This window comes from Cebus imitator, unplaced genomic scaffold, assembly GCF_001604975.1.
Source record: "Cebus imitator isolate Cc_AM_T3 unplaced genomic scaffold, Cebus_imitator-1.0 Scaffold4, whole genome shotgun sequence".
Taxonomy (NCBI): Eukaryota; Metazoa; Chordata; class Mammalia; order Primates; family Cebidae; genus Cebus; species Cebus imitator.
In genome coordinates this window covers 1,227,798-1,246,309 of record NW_016107319.1, presented here as the reverse complement: position 1 = coordinate 1,246,309, position 18,512 = coordinate 1,227,798, and the positions used below count along the sequence as shown (strand labels likewise).

The following is an 18,512-nucleotide window of genomic DNA, read 5'->3' as shown; positions in this document are numbered from 1 at the left end:
CCTGTGTGACTGTGCAGGTGGGTTCTGAAGGTGGGTCCCTGTGTGACTGTGCAGGTGGATTCTGAAGGTGGGCCCCTGTGTGACTGTGCAGGTGGATTCTGAAGGTGGGTCCCTGTGTGACTGTGCAAGTTGAATGTCCATGAAACCAGCCTCGAATAAGACCATGGATTAAGAGGGCAAAGTCAGAATCCAGGATGCCAACTACCCAATCTGTTCTACCCCATCCGAGTCAGAAGTGCCGTGACCTCCTGGCTGAGAATACATCTCAACTCTCTGCCCCCAGGGAATTCCAACCCAGGGGCACATTTTGAAAAAAAAAGGAAAAAGAAAAAAGCTTCAGGAAATGCTCTGTAGAGCCCTGATACTGGCTGTCTTGTGAAATCCTGGGTCCAGGATTTCCGGGGAGCTGGGGGCTTCTTTCTGGGCCCCATGTGAGCTGGGGGCCAAGCCTGGAGAAAGGAAAGGCAGAGCTCAGACTGCTTCTGAGAACTGCGCTCAGGAGTGGGCTGAGAATTTCTGGTTTCCTGGGATGCCTGCTCCAGGGAGCCCACAGTAGAGGGGAGAGCCCTGGCCTGTCCAACACACTCACCCACTCCCCCTGTACCCTCAAGTCACCCAGTTGGCCACGCTGTCCTGGGGGGGAGGGGTGGAGGTTGGCAGAGATTTCAGAGCCTTTTTAAAAATCTTTTGGGTGTTTTGTTTACCAGGCCTGGCAAAGTTCAGGGCTCTGGCTTACCCTGGTCTCTCCCTGTCCTGCCCCAAAGGTCACCACCCAGAGTCCCATCCTTTGTCCTTTGGGGCACTCTCAGAGCTGCTCCTCTGGGGAAGAGGAACTGATGGGCACAGGCCTGGTGTTAGCGGCCACCCCCGCCTGGGGTGCCCAGCCACACAGGCGATTCCCAGAGAGTGTGGGCGGCAAACAAACAAGCGTTCAGTATCAGCACAGCCCACCCAGCTCTGAAATGCGTCCTTTCTGTCTTCCCGGGGTGGGGCCTGACAGTAACCCCTGGGGCGCGGTGACAGCAAGGGCCACCAGCTCCCTAGCGCCCCCACCTCCCCCTCCTCCGACTGCACGTCCAGCCCTCTCCTCCCATTAAGGGGCAGGGACTAGGCCTGCTCTGCAGGGTGTGGGCCAGTTGGTTTTTTGATCTCAGAGATACTGTCCATCCCAGCCTGGGCAGGGCACTGGGAAAGCCTCTGGCTCCTCCCGCCCTCTCTTTCCATTTCCTGCCCTCTCCGGCACCCTGCCAAGCTTGAAATCCTGAAATGCAGGCTTCGGCCTCTCGTGGGTGCCGGCCTGGCTGCAGAGTAGGAAGCCAAGAGGCGGGAGAGCTGGGGAAACAGGCTGGCTCCCTCTGCTACCCCCGTCCCTCTTCCCTTCACCCCTACAGTCTCGCAGCAGATGGAGGAGCCCCACCACCACACCTAGCCCCCGGAGCAGAACCCGCAATCAACACATACAGACAGAGAGGGGCCCTGATGGAGAGATTGGCAGGGAGAGGGGAGCTGTTTGAAATCCAGGACATACCATGGTGGAAGGAGATAATTCATTTCCAAGTTTCACATTTGGAGGAACTGGAGGGGGAGGGAAAAGAGAGGAAAGCGGTGCATGGCAGGAACTTGAGAGGGAGCGCGTACACCTACTAGACTGCAGGACCTGACAGGCAGAGCACTCAAAGCAGTGCCTAGCATCATCCAGATGCCCAAAAGGTACATCTTCATTGCTGTTGCTGTTACCCTGTCCTGTCTGGGTCTTCAGTTCCCCACAGGTGTAACGGATTCTCTGCCTCCACCTGACTTAGGGTAGAGATGCTCTCCCAGTGGGAGGTGAGTCCAGCTACATACATCAGGTACTTCTGTCTTCCACTCAGGGCTCCCTACGCAGGCAGAGTCCTCTTCCCATACTCGCCTCCATCCCGGACCCCACTTGGGTTTTATTGACATCCTGTCCTTTCTGTCAGCTCCGATTCTTAGCACCCACATCATCTACCTTGGCATTCTTCTTGTGGGCTAGTCTTGTGCAGGCAGGGTAAGACGTACAGTATGCTCAGAATTAAATCAGTTAGTTACTATGACTTTCATTCATTCCATAGCCATGTATCCACTTAATAAATATGTCTTGAGCCGGATCCCATACCAGACGCTGTGCTGGAGGTGGGATTGCAATGATAAAGAAATGGCGGTGACCACCTCCTGGCGCTCAGAATCTAGGGTAGGGGCATCCCTCTGCTGCCAGCCCATGGTGGTGATTCAGTATCACCCAGCTCCCTCTCTAGGAGCTTCTGGCTCTAGAGATAGGAAAGGATCAAGGAATCTGTATTTCTACAACATAGTATTTCATATAACTCTATTTTCCAGGCAGTTTGGTAAACTGTATCCTAAGGAAAGGAAATCTACTGGACTGGGGAAAAAAAGAAGCTGAGAGGACCCATCAGTGAGATCTGGTAAGGCTTTCCTGGGAAACTGACTGACAGCTGTGACCTTAGCACAAAGCTGTGAACTGGGGGAAGGAAGGTGGGACACAGACCAGTGTTCCGGGAGGAGGGAACAGCACATGCAAAGATCCTGGGGTGGGAAAGTGCAGCTCAGGAGTAAGGGGGAGCTGGAGAGGTGGGTGTGAGTTGAAGCTGGAGAGGGGGTCTCCTAGGAGGCCTGGAGAGCCCTGGGAAGGCTTCGTGCAAGAGGCCTGCTCTTCTTGTTTTGAAAAGGTTTCTTATTCAGCAGATGCCTGTACTGAGCCATACAGGCACCGTGCCAGGTTCTGGCAGAATCAGGCTCCTCTCCCAATTCCCTCTTCCTGTCGCGCCCTGGCTAGCCCGCTTCTTAGGGCCTTGGCAGAGGGAGAAGGGGGAGCCCAGGCGGCCTGGAGGCCTGGCCTCGGCTCCTCTCCCGGTTTTGGCAGACAGAAGGCTGTAGAGTAGGTTTTGGCATCTCCCAGCGGTTGTGTCTGCCTCGGCATCCCCACAGACCCAGTGGTGGGTAGGCACCCCCTAGGGAATCTATTGCCCCTCCAACCAAGAACATCCTCTTTGCTCTCCAAAGGTGATGTCAGGACATCCCCCCCATTCCCAGACACATACTCCACCCACCTCCTCCAGCCCAGAAGGGATCACCTGGCAAAACACTAACAGATGGGCGCGGGGCGTTCAGAGGTGCGGCCCCTCGGGCAGAGTCCTCATCCCTGTACCTGACTCAGCCCCGTACTCCCACCACCACCTCATATGCTTCAAAGTCTAGGGGAGCAAATGGGGAACAAGGGGGTCCCCAGCCGCTTCTCAGTCTCACAGAGGCTGGCGGGTAGGAGGCAGTGGCAGTGGGGGGAGCAGTGCACACAGTGGGCTGGGCTGGGTTGGCGCAGAGTTGGCTAGGTGCCCGAGGTCTGCACAGGGCTGTGGCAGCCGTGGTGCCTGCAGAGGGGCCGGGCTGCAGTGGCTTCATTTGCATACAACAGTGAGGGGTGGGGCCAGACCGCCTACAATTCTTGAATTGCCATCTCACCACCTCTGCAGCAGCCGGACTTTCCCCCACCCAGCCTTGTTATCTCCTCTTTGATTAGTTAATGCTGGCTCCTGAACCAAATTCCTGGAATCCAGGGAAGATTGGGGACAGAATGAACCCCACCCCGCAAACTAATGATACTGCTTTTGGTTCCATTTCTGGGAAAAAATCAAGTCCACTGGGATTTCTGAGAAACCAGTGGGAAGGGGTGTAGGGAGAGGGTCAGATCCCAATAGCATGTTCTGCATCCTTCCATTCCAAGGGTCATTTGCTGTCTTCGTCACCCTCCTGCGGTCCTCAAACTCTCTTCTCCTCCTCTTATTCCAGGGGCAGCGGTGAGTGAGAAGCCCCCCTCACCCAGCATGCACCACTATCTTGCTAAATCTGAGTGCAAGTCAGGGAGTCCTACGTGGACAAGGCCCCTGCAGGGTCTCCCACCTGCCAGCAAGCTCTCTGTGTTGAAGCAGGGTGTCACTAACAGCTTCTACGCAAGCAGGACCCACTAGTGAGCGCCTGCTGTGTGCCAGTTTCTGTGGCCCGGACTTCACATACATTCACCCAAATAACCCTTGCTAAGTAAGCTCTTATGAGTAGAGACTATTATCATTGTCCCCATTTTACAGATGAGAAAACCGAGGCTTGGAGCATTTAAGTGAGTTGCAAAGGCATTCAGAGGGGGAGCCGAAGAACCCAGATTTAAATCCAGGCAGAGTGGCTTCAGACATCACACAGTGGGACAATCACTTGAAACTGGGAGGCAGAGGTTCACATTGAGCTGAGAACGCACCACTGCACTCCAGCCTGGGCAACAGAGCGAGACTCCATCTCAAAAGAAAAGAATATATATCAAGGTGAAATTAGCTTAACATAAAATGAACTATTTTAAAGTGTTCAGGGATATTCACAGTGAATTCACAATGTTGTACAACCATCACCTCTATCTAGTTCCAAAACATTTTCACACCAACCAGAGACCATGTGCCCTTGGGCAGTTGCTCCCCTCTCCCTTCCCCTAGACCATTAAGAGTGAAGCGAGGCCAGTTACCATGGTTCACATCTGCAATCCCAGCACTTTGGTAGCCTGAGGCAGGAGGATCACTTGAGGCCAGGAGTTAGAGACCAGCTTAGGCAACAGAGTGAGGCCCTGTCTCTACAAGAAATAAAATTTGCTGGACATGGTGACACATGCCTGTGGCCCTATGGTCCCAGCTACTCTGGAGGCTGAGAGCAGAGAATTGCTTGAGTCCAGGAGTTAGAGGCTGCAGTGAGCCATGATCACACTTGAGCCATGATCACACCCTCACTGCACTCTAGCCTGGGTGACAGAGTGAAACCCTGTATCAAAAAAAAAAAGAAAAAAAGAGGTAAGAGAAAAAACTTTAAGTGACCCAAAGTGAAGACTCCTTAGATTTGGCACTCCTGGTGTCCTCCCTGATCTGCCTTTCAGTTCATGGATAAGGACAGCCCCTTACCTGCTCTCAGCTCCTAGATAAGAGCAGCCCCTTATCGGGACAGGGGGCCCACATCCCTGGTGAAGGTGGCTGTCTCCCCCTCACAACCTCAGCTGATTCGTCTCCCTTATCCTCTGAGACGACCAACAGCCCAGGGCCACCAGGAGCCGTGGACACTCCCTCCTAGGACACACACACACTGCCAGGTGCTGACCTGCTAGGTGTGTGGCCTGAGCCAGCAGGCCCTTGGATATCCCTGACTCAGGCTGCCCAGGGCTCTGTGGCCCATGGGTGCCCACACTCATGCCTGTCCCCAGAGGAGCGCCAGGAATCCCAAGCAGCCCTGCTGGGTGGAGGGAGGGAGGGGCCAGTTGTCTTGGGGACACAGAGAATTCCACCCGGGAGCACATCAGGGGTTACATGGGATGCGAGAAGGTGTGGCAAGAGGCTTAAAGCCCAGCCCCCAGTGCCATATGGAGACCAAGAATGTTCTGCATGTGGAATAAGACTTCATATGGCCCCTTAGGAATTTTAATTGTGTGCTTTGAACCTGCCTCCCATTGCTGCTCCTTCCCCCACCCCAACCCTGGGAGCAGGGACTCTTGTCTAGAGTGCCTTGGGAATCACAGGAGTGAACAGCAGGCTTTGTGTGACAGTGATGCACTGACATTTCTGGACAAGGCAAAAAAATGCAGCTGTCTCCTTCCCAGCAGGGACTGCCTTGTCACTGACACTGGCTGGGAGTAGAGGAGTGGGGGCAGAATCGCCAGTGGGTGGCCACCTGGGGGGTGGGTGTGTAAATGCTGAAGACCAGGGCCAGCCCTTTCTAGCTGTGTATCTGTGGGCAAAAGAGCTAGACTCTCTGTGCCTCAGTTTCCTCATCTGTAAAGTGAGTATGAGCATGAGGATTATCTGAGATAGAGTACTTGACAACTTCCAAGCATTCAAGCTGTTAGCTCCAGTTGTTTTCTGACTTTTTTTTTTTTAAGAGACAGGGTCTTGCTCAGTCACCCACGCTGGAGTGCAGTGGCACCATCATAGCTCATTGCAGCCTCAAACTCCTGAACTCAAGTTATTTTCCTGCCTCAGCCTCCCAAGTAACTGAGACCACAGGTGCATACCACTGTGCCCAGCTAATTTATTTTTTGTAGAGAGGGGTGGGGTCTTGCTATGTTGCTCTGGCTGATCTCAAAGTCTTGGCCTCAAGCAATCCTTCCATCTTGGCCTCCAATTGTTATTATTACTCTGTCCTCCAGAGAATGGGGAAATGTTTAATCAGATCAGCCCCTCTGGGGACAAGCCTGTGGGGTCCTCTGCTCCTTTAGATGCCCCTATGGGGCTGGCCTTTGCCTTCCCCTTTTTGGACTGTGGGTCCACCCTAAACAATAGTTTTTTATTTGGGAAGCTGTGGTCAGTAGTATTTCAGACTCTGGATTCTCATAACTGGACTTAAATCCTGCCCCAGTCATTTATTATTTAAAAATCCTCACTTAGGAGGACCATTATACAGATAAGGAGACTGTGTGACTATGGATAAGTTTCTTAACCTCTCTGTGCCTTAATTTCCATTTCCATGTTCCAGGGCTGAGTGATGATTAAAATGAGATGGTACTTTTTAAATTGCCTGGCACAGAGCAAATCCTCAATAAATATGAGCTGTTATTCTTCAAATATTACTGAATACCTCTTAGATATGGAAGTCTTAGTCCTCACAATCACCCATGAATGGGTGAAATGAATGTTGGCCCCTTTGATAGGAAAACTGAGGTTCAGTGATTCAGTGACTTTCTCAGGGCAACATAGCTAATGGGGAGTGGAGCCAAAATACACCCAGTGTGAAAATTCTGCTCATGCCAGGATCAATGGCTAGCACCTGACATCCCAATTCTGTGATAAGCTGAGGAGGGAAGATCGCTTGAGGCCAGGAGTTCAAGACTGGCCTAGGCAACATGCCAAAACCCTGTAGAAGAAGGGAAGGAGGGAGGGAAGGAGGGAGGGAGGGAGAGAGGAAGGGAGAGAGGAAAAGAGGGAGGGAGGGAGGGGCTCTTGACCATGGTATCATCCCACCATCTTTTTTTTTTTTTGAGATAGAGTTTCACTCTTGTTGCCCAGGCTGGGTGCAATGGTGCGATCTCAGCTCATTACAACCTCTGCCTCCCAGGTTCAAGTGATTGTCTTACCTCAGCCTCCTAAGTAGCTGGGATTACAGGTGTGTGCCACCATGCCCAGCTAGTTTTGTATTTTTAATAGAGATGAGGTTTCACCATGTTGGTCAGGCTGGTCTCGAACTCCCAAGCTTAGGTGATCCGCCCATCTCAGCCTCCCAAAATGCTGGGGCAATAGGCGTGAGCCACTGCATCCGGCCCTACCACCTCTTTTAAACAACAACAGAGGAGGAGGATCCCTTCTCCACATGAGATCAGGTGGCCTCCTTCTTTGTATTTTCAGGATTTCTCAAAGAAAACCTGTAACAACAGGAGGCCAGTATCAATTCAATAACGTATTGGTTGAACCCAACGGCATCCACGAACATTTCAACAATAGCTTAAAAAGTGTTGGAGATCTATTACTTATTTTTTCTACCCATGTTTTGGGGCTCGCATGGGCTCAAAGATCCTGTCCCAATAATGCTGAGCTTTTCCTAGACATCCTCATGTTGGGGGAACCACTATACCGACAAGGAGACTGAGGCTCACTGAAGAACAGGAACCTTCCAACTCAAGCGCCTGACTTTGAAGTTGATCTTTCCTGAGAGATCACTGATCCCCGTCTGCCTAAATGTAGCTGCATCTGGTGGTGTAGAAGCCCTGTGTCTCCTACTAGCACCTGTAAGTGCCTGGGGGTCACAGTCCAAGCTGACTCATCTTCATTCCGCACTGTACCTGTTGCCCAGGTGACACATAGTAGGCGCTTATCTCGGATGGTAACAGGAGAAGGCGAGCAGTGGCAAAATTCGGGAAAAATTAGCAAGGTAGTACGCACATGACTTGCTGATGAATTAAATCTGGGGTGTGGGAGACAGAGAGGAATCAAGGATGGCTCCAAGCTTGGGGATCAGCTGGTGGCACATTTACTTAGGGAGGAACAGGGGATGGCCTGGAGCTGGGCGGGTGAAGCTAGAATTGTCACCAGGAGCTGAGTTCAGGAGCCTGGATTTAGAAGCCAGAAATTTGGGAGTCAGTGGGGGATGAATGGGATTAAAAGGAGGGGAAAGTGCGGTGGCTCACGCCTGTAATCCCAGCACTTTGGGAGGCCAAGACAGGTGGATCACTTGAGGTCAGGAGTTTGAGACCAGCCTGGCCAACATGGTGAAACCCCATCTCTGCTAAAAACACAAAAAATTAGCCTGGCTCGGTGGCATGTGCCTATAGTTCCAGCTACTCAGGAGGCTGAGGCAAGACAATCACGTGAACCAGGGAGGCAGAGGCTGCGGCAAACCGAGATTGTGCCACACACTCCAGCCTGGGTGACAAGAGTGAAACTCCATTTCAAAAAAGAAAAAAAAAGGAGGGGAAGGAGTGAGATCCCTGATGGAAGAGGTGTATTAAGAAAGAGAGGTCCCATCTGGTGGCTTATGCCAGCACACTAAGCACTTTGGGAGACGGAGGTGGGAGGATTGCTTGAGCCCACAAGTTTAAGAGCAGCCTGGGCAACATGGCAAAACCCCACCTCTACAAAAAAAAAAAAAAAATTAGCTAGGAATGATGGTGCATGTATGTAGTCCCAGCTGCTACTCAGGAGGCTGAGGCAGGAAGATCATTGAGCCCAGGAGGTGGAGGTTGCAGTGAGCCAAGATCATGCCACTGCACTCCACCCTGGGTGACAGAGAGAAACTCCAACTCAAAAATTAACAATTCTAGGCATTTAGTGCATTCACAATGTTGTGCACCCGCCTCTCTCTAGTTCCAAAACATTTCCATCACTCCAAAATAAAACCTCATACCCACTAAGCAGTCACTCCCATTGCCCTCTCCCAGCAACTGTATCTGCTCTTTCTACGGATTTGCCTATTCCAGACATTTCATATAAACGGAATCATATTCTAGGTGGCATTTGTGTCTGGCTTTTTTCATTGAGCATCCTGTTTTAAAGGTATATCCACGTTGTACTGTGGATCAGAGCTTCATTCCACTTCATGGCTGAATCACACTCCATTATAAGGATTCAGCACATTTTGTTTTCTCATTTATCCATGGATAGACATTTGGGTTGCTTCCACCTTTCCACCTTTTGACTAATGTGACCAGTGCTGCTCTGAACATTCATGTACAAGTATTTGAGGATTGTTTTCACTTCTCTTGGGTAAACACCTAGGAGTGAAATTGCTGGGTCATAGAGTAATTTTATGCTTAACTACTTTTTGAGGCAATGTCACTTCCCCATTTTTTTTTTTTTTTTTTTTTTTTTTTTTTTTTGAGACGAAATCTTGCTATGTCACTCTGACTGGAGTGCAGTGGCTTAATAATGGCTCACTGCAACCTCCACCTCCTGTTTTCAAGCAATTCTGTTGCCTCAGCCTCCCGATTAACTGGAACTACAGGCATGCACCACCACACCCAGCTAATTTTTGTATTTTTAGTAGAGACGGGGTTTCACAATGTTGGCCAGGCTGGTCTTGAACTCCCCACCTCGAGTGATCCACCAGCCTCTGTCTCCCAAAGTGCTGCGACTATATGCGTGAGCCACCATGTTTGTCTGACCCTTCTTAAAGGAACTTGTGATTTATTATAAAAAGCTGCCATTTAAAAGCTGTGACAGAGAAGTATTATTAGTTGTTCAGAGTTTAAGAAGACTTAGTGTAGTCTGTCATGTTTCAGGAGTGGGATGGTCAAGGGGGGCTTTCTTGGAAAAGTTAAAATTGATCTTGCTTGGAGATGAGAGAATACAAATAGGTTGTATGAAAAACTGAGAGAACTCCCTTCATGGCTGAGGCAGAAGGATCTACATGAGGCTGGAGAGGCACAAACTAAAACAGGTAAGATAGATTAGGTCCAGAGCAACACATGCCATGTTAAAGATTCTGGACTTTATTCTGGCAGTATGAGTAATCCATTGAAAGGTTTATTAGTGAGAATATAAAGTGACCTGATTTGCTTTTCAAACAGACCAACCTAGTGGGCAGAAACACGGAGAAAAGGTTTCAAGCGAGGGCGAGGTGAAACTGAGGGCAAGGGAATGCAGTAAGACTACCTTGGAGGCTACAAAATGTAGTTCAGATGAGAGATAGTCTGAAAATTAGGTGGTGCTACTGGGGAACTAAAGACAGAACTCAGGATACACTTAAGCGGTAGAATTAACAGGAATTGGTCATTATTTAGATACAGAGTGTAGGGCAGAAGAAAGTATCATTGATGACACCTTAGATTTTGACCTAAACAGTTGAGTAAATATTAGTGCCATTTATAAACTTTATGGACTGCACCTCCTTTATTTTGGTTGTTTTGCACGTTATCTTTACATGTTATTTTCTATCTCCTCAATGCCTTTGTTTCTCACCATTTACACCATGCCCTTGTGTTCTCTCTATCCACTGAAATAACTGCTTTATAAAAGCTGTGTTTTAATTTATTTCGAGATCTTCCTCCAAACTGTGGTGCAAGACTTCCTTCATGGAGTCTTTTATCAATATTCTCATCCTTGATTATGTTATCTTTACCTTATAGTTTATCAATATTTGTGTGTAATCTGTACCGTACTCTCTTGTATTTGATGCTTCTCTATGATTGATCTCTATTTTTATATATATGTACACACATTTGTAGGATTTCTCCAATTTTATATTGTAATTTATTTCTGCATTATGAGTATCTGCACCTGAAAGTCAGTGTAAAATGTGTAAGTACTACCTCTGTTACATCCGTTTGCTCTTTAGTATAATATTATATAAATAATATTCAATTACATGGAATTGAATATTATTTATAAATGTCAGATTTATAATATTGATAAACATTTTTTGTCTGTTCTAGGTTAATGCTCCAAATGGAACGACAAATATATTTCAAAATAGAGATTTTGATAGGACAAGTGGTAATAATATACAAGGGTTTTTTAATATTAATGACTAGAAAAGGTTTATAGATACAGTTATTTAGTCAGACTTCCTAAATGGGACATTTGACAGCATTATACAAAAGATCATTGAGTAAAACCAATCTGATTAAGTTTTTATTAACTTTGTAAATGCTTTTGAATATACTGTTATATAAAAAGTAATCCTGAATTTTTGTTGCAGCAGTTTTAAGCGTTTTACCAAGAAGTATGTAAAGCCTTCATTGCTTTCGTTTTTCTATTTTTCCTTCTNTTTTTTTGAGATGGAGGGTTGCTCTGTTGCCCAGGCTGGAGTACAGTGGCACAATCTCAGCTCACTGCAACCTCTGCCTCCTGGGTTCAAGTGATTCTCCTGCCTCAGCATCCTGAGTAGCTAGGACTACAGGCACGCACCACCACGCCCAGCTAACTTTTGTATTTTTAGTAGAGACAGGGTTTCACTATGTTGGCCAGGCTGGTTTTGAGCTCCTGACGTTGTGATCTGCCTGCCTTAGCATCCTAAAGTTCTGGGATTATAGATGTGAGTCACCATGCCTAGCCTACAGAATGAATTTTGCCTCCTTTCTCTCCCATTGCAATTTTTTTACTTTCATAGGGAGTCGTGCTGTGTTATCTAGGCTGGAGTGCAGTGGATCAATCATGGCTTACTGCAACCTCTGCCTCCCAGGTTCAAGTGATCTCCCACCTCAGCCTCCCCAGAAGGTGGGACTACAGGTTTGTGCCAACACACCGGGCAAATTTTTGTATTTTTAGTAGAGACACTGCTTCCCTACATTGGCCAGCCTGGTCTGGAGCTACTGGTCTCAAGTGATCCAGCCAGCTGGGCTCCCCAAAGTGCTGGGATTAGAGGCATGAGCCGCCACACCTGGCCTCCCATAGCTATTTCTAAAACACTCCATCAGCGGATGTGACGGCTCACACCTGTAGTCCCAGCACTTTGGGAGGCTGACATGGGTGGATCACCTGAGGTCAGGAGTTCGAGACCAGCCTGGTCAACATGGTGAAACCCCATCTCTACTAAAAATACAAAAATTAGCCAGGTGTGGTGGTAGGCACCTGTACTCCCACTATTGGGAAGGCTGAGGCAGGGGAACCGCTTGAACCAGGGAGGCGGAGGTTGTAGTGAGCCGAGAGTACCTCACTGCACTCAAACCTATGTGACACAGTGAGACTCCATCTCAAATAAATAAATAAATACACGCATGTATACATACATACAAACACTCCAACTACCAAGGCTGGGATTCAACCCCAGAACTTCTGATTCTAAATCCTGGTTATCTTTGGTTTTGTTTTTCTCTGCCCCACACTGCTGACAGTCCCCTGCACCTAGGACTACCCTCGTTCAATAGATGAGGACCGCAGGCTAGACGCTTGTTCGAGGCCTCACAGCTCCTAAGTGACAGAGCTGGGCTCTAGATTTTGAGCTGCCATGTCTAATCTTAAAACACCCTCATCTACTCTGTGCTCCTAAGATGACAAACAGGTAACAGTGAAAGAGAGAGGGAGAAAGAAAGAAAGAAATGCAGAGAACAAACAGATACGAAAAAGAGAGAAAGTTGGCCCCTTCCAAACAAAATACCGTTTTATTTTGTTTCTCGGCCTTTTCCAATTTTATGCCAGCACGGAATGAGGCACCAAGGGCCGGGGTGGTGCTCAGGTGTGGCCCACCAGGCGCGGGGTGCAGGGGAAAGTCTTACGCATGCCCATGCACTTCTCCTTGTCGATGCAGAGGGTGTTGGCCTTGATGGCGAGCTCGTGCTCCAGCCGGGACTTGGTCATGACCAGCAGCTGCAGTGTGTCCTGTGTCTCCCGCAGCCGCAGCTTGAGGGTCTGCAGGGTATCGTCGATGGTGAACACCTCGTTCACCAGCCTGGGGTGAGGGCAGAGGAGAAGCTATGGTTATTCATTTATTTATTTATTTTTGATACAGAGTCTAGCTCTGTTGCCAGGCTGGAGTACAGTGGCACGATCTCAGCTCATTGCAACCTCCATCTCCCAGGTTCACGATTCTTCTGCCTCAGCCTCCTGAGTAGCTGGGATTACATGCACACGCTACCACACCCAGCTAATTTTTGTATTTTTAGTAGAGATGGGATTTCACCATGTTGCCCAGGATGGTCTTGATCTCCTGACCTTGTGGTCTGCCCGCCTCGGCCTCCCAAAGTGCTAGGATCACAGACATGAGCCACTGTGCCCGACCTTTTTTTTGTTTAAAAGTAATTTGTTTGATTCTGATTATAAAATACAGGTGAGGAGCACGGGCAATGCTTGTAACCCCTTGGTTGTGCATCTTTCCAGCGTATGCTACTATAAATACCCTTTGTACAATAGCAAGCTCATGCTGTCCCCAAGGGCTTGCACATTCTAACAGCTGCAGAGCATAGTATATGACCAGATGGAAAGTTAAACAGACGCCCCACTCACGAGGAAGGCCCCTCCAACTTGTCTTCCAGCTCCCTTTTGCTAATAATAACTGATTGCTCTTCTTATTGATCACAGATAAAGTATACCTACACAATTCTCCGAGTGCTTTCAAGTAACCTCAGAAAGCAGTGACGAAGACCCTTTCCTTGCTCCCAGCTTGCTATGTCCCAGGCTGCCTGTGGCACCCCAACTGCTGCTGCCTGCCCCTGGGTCCCGCACATTCCAGGGCGATCATGGATAAAGGGCAAGCCAGGCCAACCATGAGGAATTAACAGTCTTTATTGGGCTCAGACCAGAAGTCCGTGGGTCTTGAGGACCTCTGTGTATTTGTCAGTTTTCTTCTCCACGTTCTTCTCTGCCTGTTTCCATAGCCTCATGAGCTGTTTTTCCTTCTGGTCGTGGATCTTGGCTTTCTCTTTCCTCTTCTCCTCCAGGGTGGCTGTCACTGCCTAGTACTTTTGGCCAACGTCATGAGCCAGGCATCCCAGATAGGCCAATTTCCTTGTAGGCTTCAGTCGCACGACCGTGAGGGCAGTGGGAACCACCATCCGCTTTTTCTTGTCGTAGGGCTGTGGGATGCCGTCAAACACCCCGAGGCGGTCCAGGGCGGCCCGGCCTCGTTTGGTCTTGTGGGGCAGCATGCCTTGCACTGGCTGCCAGAAGATGCAGCTGGGGGTCCGCAAGTGGTAGTGGCCTCAGGAAGGATTAGTGTTCATCCGCTTGTGGAGGAAAGCCAGTACTTCAACTTGTTTTTATAGAAATTGCCAAAAATATTGATGCCCTCGCAGCATATGACCACTGACTTGCAGTCCAGGAGTACCTGCTTCACCACGATGTCTACAGGCGGCCCAGGAGATGGCCGCGGCCATGGAGCACAAGGACCCGTACCTCCATCATCTTTGGCAGTCACCTGGAAAAGCTGTTTATTATTTTTTGAGACAGAGTCTCCCTCTGTCACCCAGACTGGAGTGCAGTGGCATGATCTTGGCTCACTACAACCTCTACTTCCCGGGTTCAAGCAATTCTGCCTCAACCTCCTGAGTAGCTGGTATTACAGGCACATACCACAACGTCCAACTAATTTTTGTATTTTTTTAACATAGGCGGGCTTTCACCATACTGGCCAGGCTGGTCTTGAACTACTGACCTCAAGTAATCGAACTGCCTTGGCCTCCCAAAGTGCTGGGATTATAAGCTTGAGTCACTGTGCCCAACCTGGCACAGGTTATTCAGCAGTTGAAGGTAGATGCACTCACTGTGTACCAGGAACTGTGCCTGGCACTGAGAGACAGCAGCAAGCATGACAGGCAAGGCTCAGCCCTCCAGGAGAAGGTAGAGGCAGAACAGGCAGACAAGGAAATACATGAGAAGCTGCCAAGGATAATGCACACAAAGTAAGAAATAAGACAGCACGATAAAACAGGACAGGAGACCAATCTTGAGATTCCTCCGTGAGTTCGACATAGACTTACTATTCAGTCCAGCAGTTCTGTTCCTGAGTGTATACCCAAAAGAATGAAAAACAGGTGTTCAAGCCAAAATGTGTACATGAGTGTTCACAGCATCCCTATTCACAATAGCCAAAAGGTGGCAGCAGCTCAAATGCCCATGGATGGATGGATGAGTGGATAAGCACAATGTAATCAATCCACAAAATGGAATATTATTCAGCTATAATAAAAAAGAATGAAATACTAATACATGTGACAACATGGATGAATCTTGAAAACCATTATGCAGGGCCGGGCATGGTGGCTCACGCCTGTAATCCCAGCACTTTTGGAGGCTGAGGCGGGTGGATCACGAGGTCAGGAGTTCGAGACCAGCCTGGCCAACATGGTGAAACCATGTCTCTACTAAAAATACAAAAATTAGCTGGGCGTGGCGGCAGGTCCCTGTAGTGCTAGCTACTTGGGAGGTTAAGGCAGGAGAATCACTTGAACCCAGGAGATGGAGGTTGCAGTGAGCCAAGACTGAGCTATTGTGCTCCAGCCTGGGCAACAGAGCAAGACTCCATCTCAAAAACAAAACAACGAAAAACCATTATGCTCAACAAAGGAAGCCAGACACAAAAGAACAAATATTGCATGATTACATTCACATGAAACATCCAGAATAGAGGCCAGGTGAGGTGGCTCTTGCCTCTAATCCCAGCACTTTGGGAGGCTGATGCGGGTACAACACCTGAGGTTGGGAGTTCGAGACCAGCCTGACAAACATGGAGAAACCCTGTCTCTACCAAAAATATAAAAAATTAGCCAGGTGTGGTGGTGCATGCCTATAATCCCAGCAACCTGGGAGGCTGAGGCAGGAGAATCGCTTGAACCCAAGAGGCAGAGGTTGCAGTCAGCCAAGGTCACGCCCATTGCACTCCAGCCTGGGCAACAAAAGCAAAACTCCATCTCAAAAAAAAAAAAAAAAAAAAAAAAAATATAAAAATAAAAAAAAAAAAAAAAAAAAAAAAAAAAAAAAAAAAAAAAAAAAAAAAAAAAAAAAATATATATATATATATATATATATATAAAAAGAAATATCCAGAATAGACAAAGTCATACAGACCGAAAGTTAACTAGCGACTTCCATGGGTCAGGGGGTGGAGAGAATGTAGAAGATTGCTTAACGGATACAGGTTTCCTTTTGGAGTGATGGAAACGTCAAAGTGAGGAAGGAGACCCTTAATCCTCGTAGGCTTTTAAGAGCCCTTCCCCTAGACTTCTCCATTGCATTTCAATAGAAGTAAAGGCTGGCAGACCAGGGCGCCACCCTTAATCGCACTCCTGTCGTTCACAGGTATGGTGTGGAGGAATCTTTCTGGAAGGCATTGTTTTCACTTAAACGCTATCACACCCCCACCTAAGTCACATACCCCACACCTACTTCATGGACCAAGACCCTTTCACATGTAATTTCTGGAGTTGTAAGCCTTTAAAAGGGCAGGGATTTTCTTTGTCAGGGGAGCTCTGCTGTTAGGCAACTATGCCGTGGTCGTGGTCGTGGCCGAATAAATCACCCCTTCCTTCCCAGTTCGGTGTTGGAGAGGTTTGTTTTGCGGCCTTTCCTGCTACAATAGAACTAGAGAGTGCTGAGGGCTGCACAACAGCGTGAATGTCCTAAATGTCACTGATGGTAAATTTTGTGTTACTCATACTCTATCACAATTTCTTTTTAGTAAACAGGATAACAGGGCCAGCCTTGTCTCTAGGTAAGAGCCTCACTCAAGTCTCCCTTACTGTCCAGGGCACTATCCCCAGCTGCTGTGAGTCAGTTTTGGCTGCTAATGGCCCACAGATCCACACTCCTCAAGAGAATTATGTTGCTTAGCCAATCACAGCTACCTCACCTGGGAGGAGAGTCACTGCCAGTGGCCACAGACAATGGCTGGCTGACTCAGGTACAAAGGGTCTCAGGTGCAGACATATGCGTGATGCAATTCATGGTCTGGGGCCCCTTGCAGAATCAGCTGGGGCTGGGCTGCCCTGTACTACTTCCCCACACCTCTCCTTCTGAGGCTTTGCTTTTCCAGAACTTTCTGAGGAGAGGACTTTTTTCCTTTTGAGACACAGTCTCACTCTGTCTAGGCCAGAGTGCCGTGGTGCAGTCATAGCTCACTGCAGCCTCAACTTCCTCAACTCAAGCATTCCTCCAGCCTCAGCCTCCCAAGTAGCTGGGACTAGAGGTGGGCAAAACTGCACTCGGCTAAGTTTATATTTTGTGTAGAGACGAGGTTTCACCATGTTTCCCAGGAGGCCTTGAACTCCTGGGTTCAAGCAATCTGCCTAAGTCAGCCTCCCAAAATGCTGAGATTACATGCATGAGTCATAGCACCCGGTCGATTTAAATTTTTTTTTTTTTTTTTTTAGACAAGGTCTCCCTCTGTCACCCAGGCTGGAGTGCAATGGTACCATCATAGCTTACTGCAACCTCAAACCTCTGGGTTTAAGAGATCCTCCTGTCTCAGCCTCCCACACAGCTGAGGCTACAGGCATGCACCACACACCTGGCTATTCAAAGAAAAAATTTTATAGGGATGGGGTTTCGTCTTTTTGTCTCCAGGTTGGTCTCAAACTCTTGGACTCAAGTGACCCTCCTCCCTCAGCCTTCCATGGGAGGACTTGGAGTAGAGAAGAAAGATCAGACTGAGCTGGACATGCGAAGGCCAAGAGAGAAAGTATGCTGCAGCAGTGCCATGGAGTAGAACTTTCTGTGAAGATGGAAATGGTCTATATCTACACCATCCAATATGGTACCCACCAGCCCCATGAGGCTACTGAACACTTGAATGTGGCCATGCAATCGAGAAGCTTAATTTTTAACTGTATTACATTAAAATTTAAATTTTGGCTGGGTGTGTGACTCACACTTGTAATCCCAGCACTTTGGGAGGCTGAGGTGGGTAAATCACTTGAGGTCAGGGGTTTGAGACCAGCCTGGCCAACATGGCAAAATGCCGTCTCTACTAAAAATAAAAAAAAAATTAGCCAGATGTTGTGCACACCTGTAATCTCAGCTACTTGGGGGGCTGAGGCACAAGAATCGCTTGAACCCATGAGGCAGAGGTTGCAGTGAGCCGAGATCATGCCTCTGCACTCCAGCCTGGGTGACAGAGCAAGACTGTTTCAAAACAAATAAATAAATAAATAAATCAGCCAGGAACAGTGGCTCATGCCAAAGTAATTGCAGCACTTTGGGAGGCTGAGGCAGGGGAATCACTTGAGGTCAGGAGTTCAAGACCAGCCTGGCCAACATGACAAAAGCGTCTCTACAAAATTTAGCCAGGCATGGTAGCACATGCAAATAATCCCAGCTACTAGGGAGACTGAGGCAGGAGAATGGCTTGAACCAGGGAGGTGGAGGGTGCAGTCAGCCAAGATTACGCCAGTGCACTCCAGCCTAGGTGACAGAGATGCTGCCTCAAAAACAAATAAAATAAATAAATACATTTAATGAATTTAGTTTCAGATTATTTAAATGGCCACACATGGCTACTAAGTTGGACACTGAGTGAATTTTTAAAGAGAAAAGCAGCTGGCATGGTGGCTCATGCCTGTAACCCAGCACTTTGGGAGGCTGAGGCAGAGAGATCAC

The 18,512-nt window shown here is 48.5% G+C and overlaps 1 protein-coding gene and 1 pseudogene across 2 annotated transcripts in view; both read right to left on the bottom strand.

The window, feature by feature from the left end:
* Positions 1 to 12,570: 12,570 nt before the first annotated feature.
* TEKT5 (tektin 5) overlaps positions 12,571 to 18,512 on the bottom strand; it is a 73,965-nt gene continuing 68,023 nt past the window's right edge. Inside the window, exon 7 of the mRNA XM_017533515.2 lies at positions 12,571 to 12,873. Within this exon, the coding sequence (XP_017389004.1) occupies positions 12,657 to 12,873 (217 nt within the window). The 3' untranslated portion in view covers positions 12,571 to 12,656. The remainder of the gene's footprint in view (positions 12,874 to 18,512) is intronic.
* On the bottom strand, positions 13,687 to 14,324 carry LOC108307952 (annotated as a pseudogene). The gene has a single exon (XR_001826733.2). The product of XR_001826733.2 is annotated as a 60S ribosomal protein L13a-like (transcript).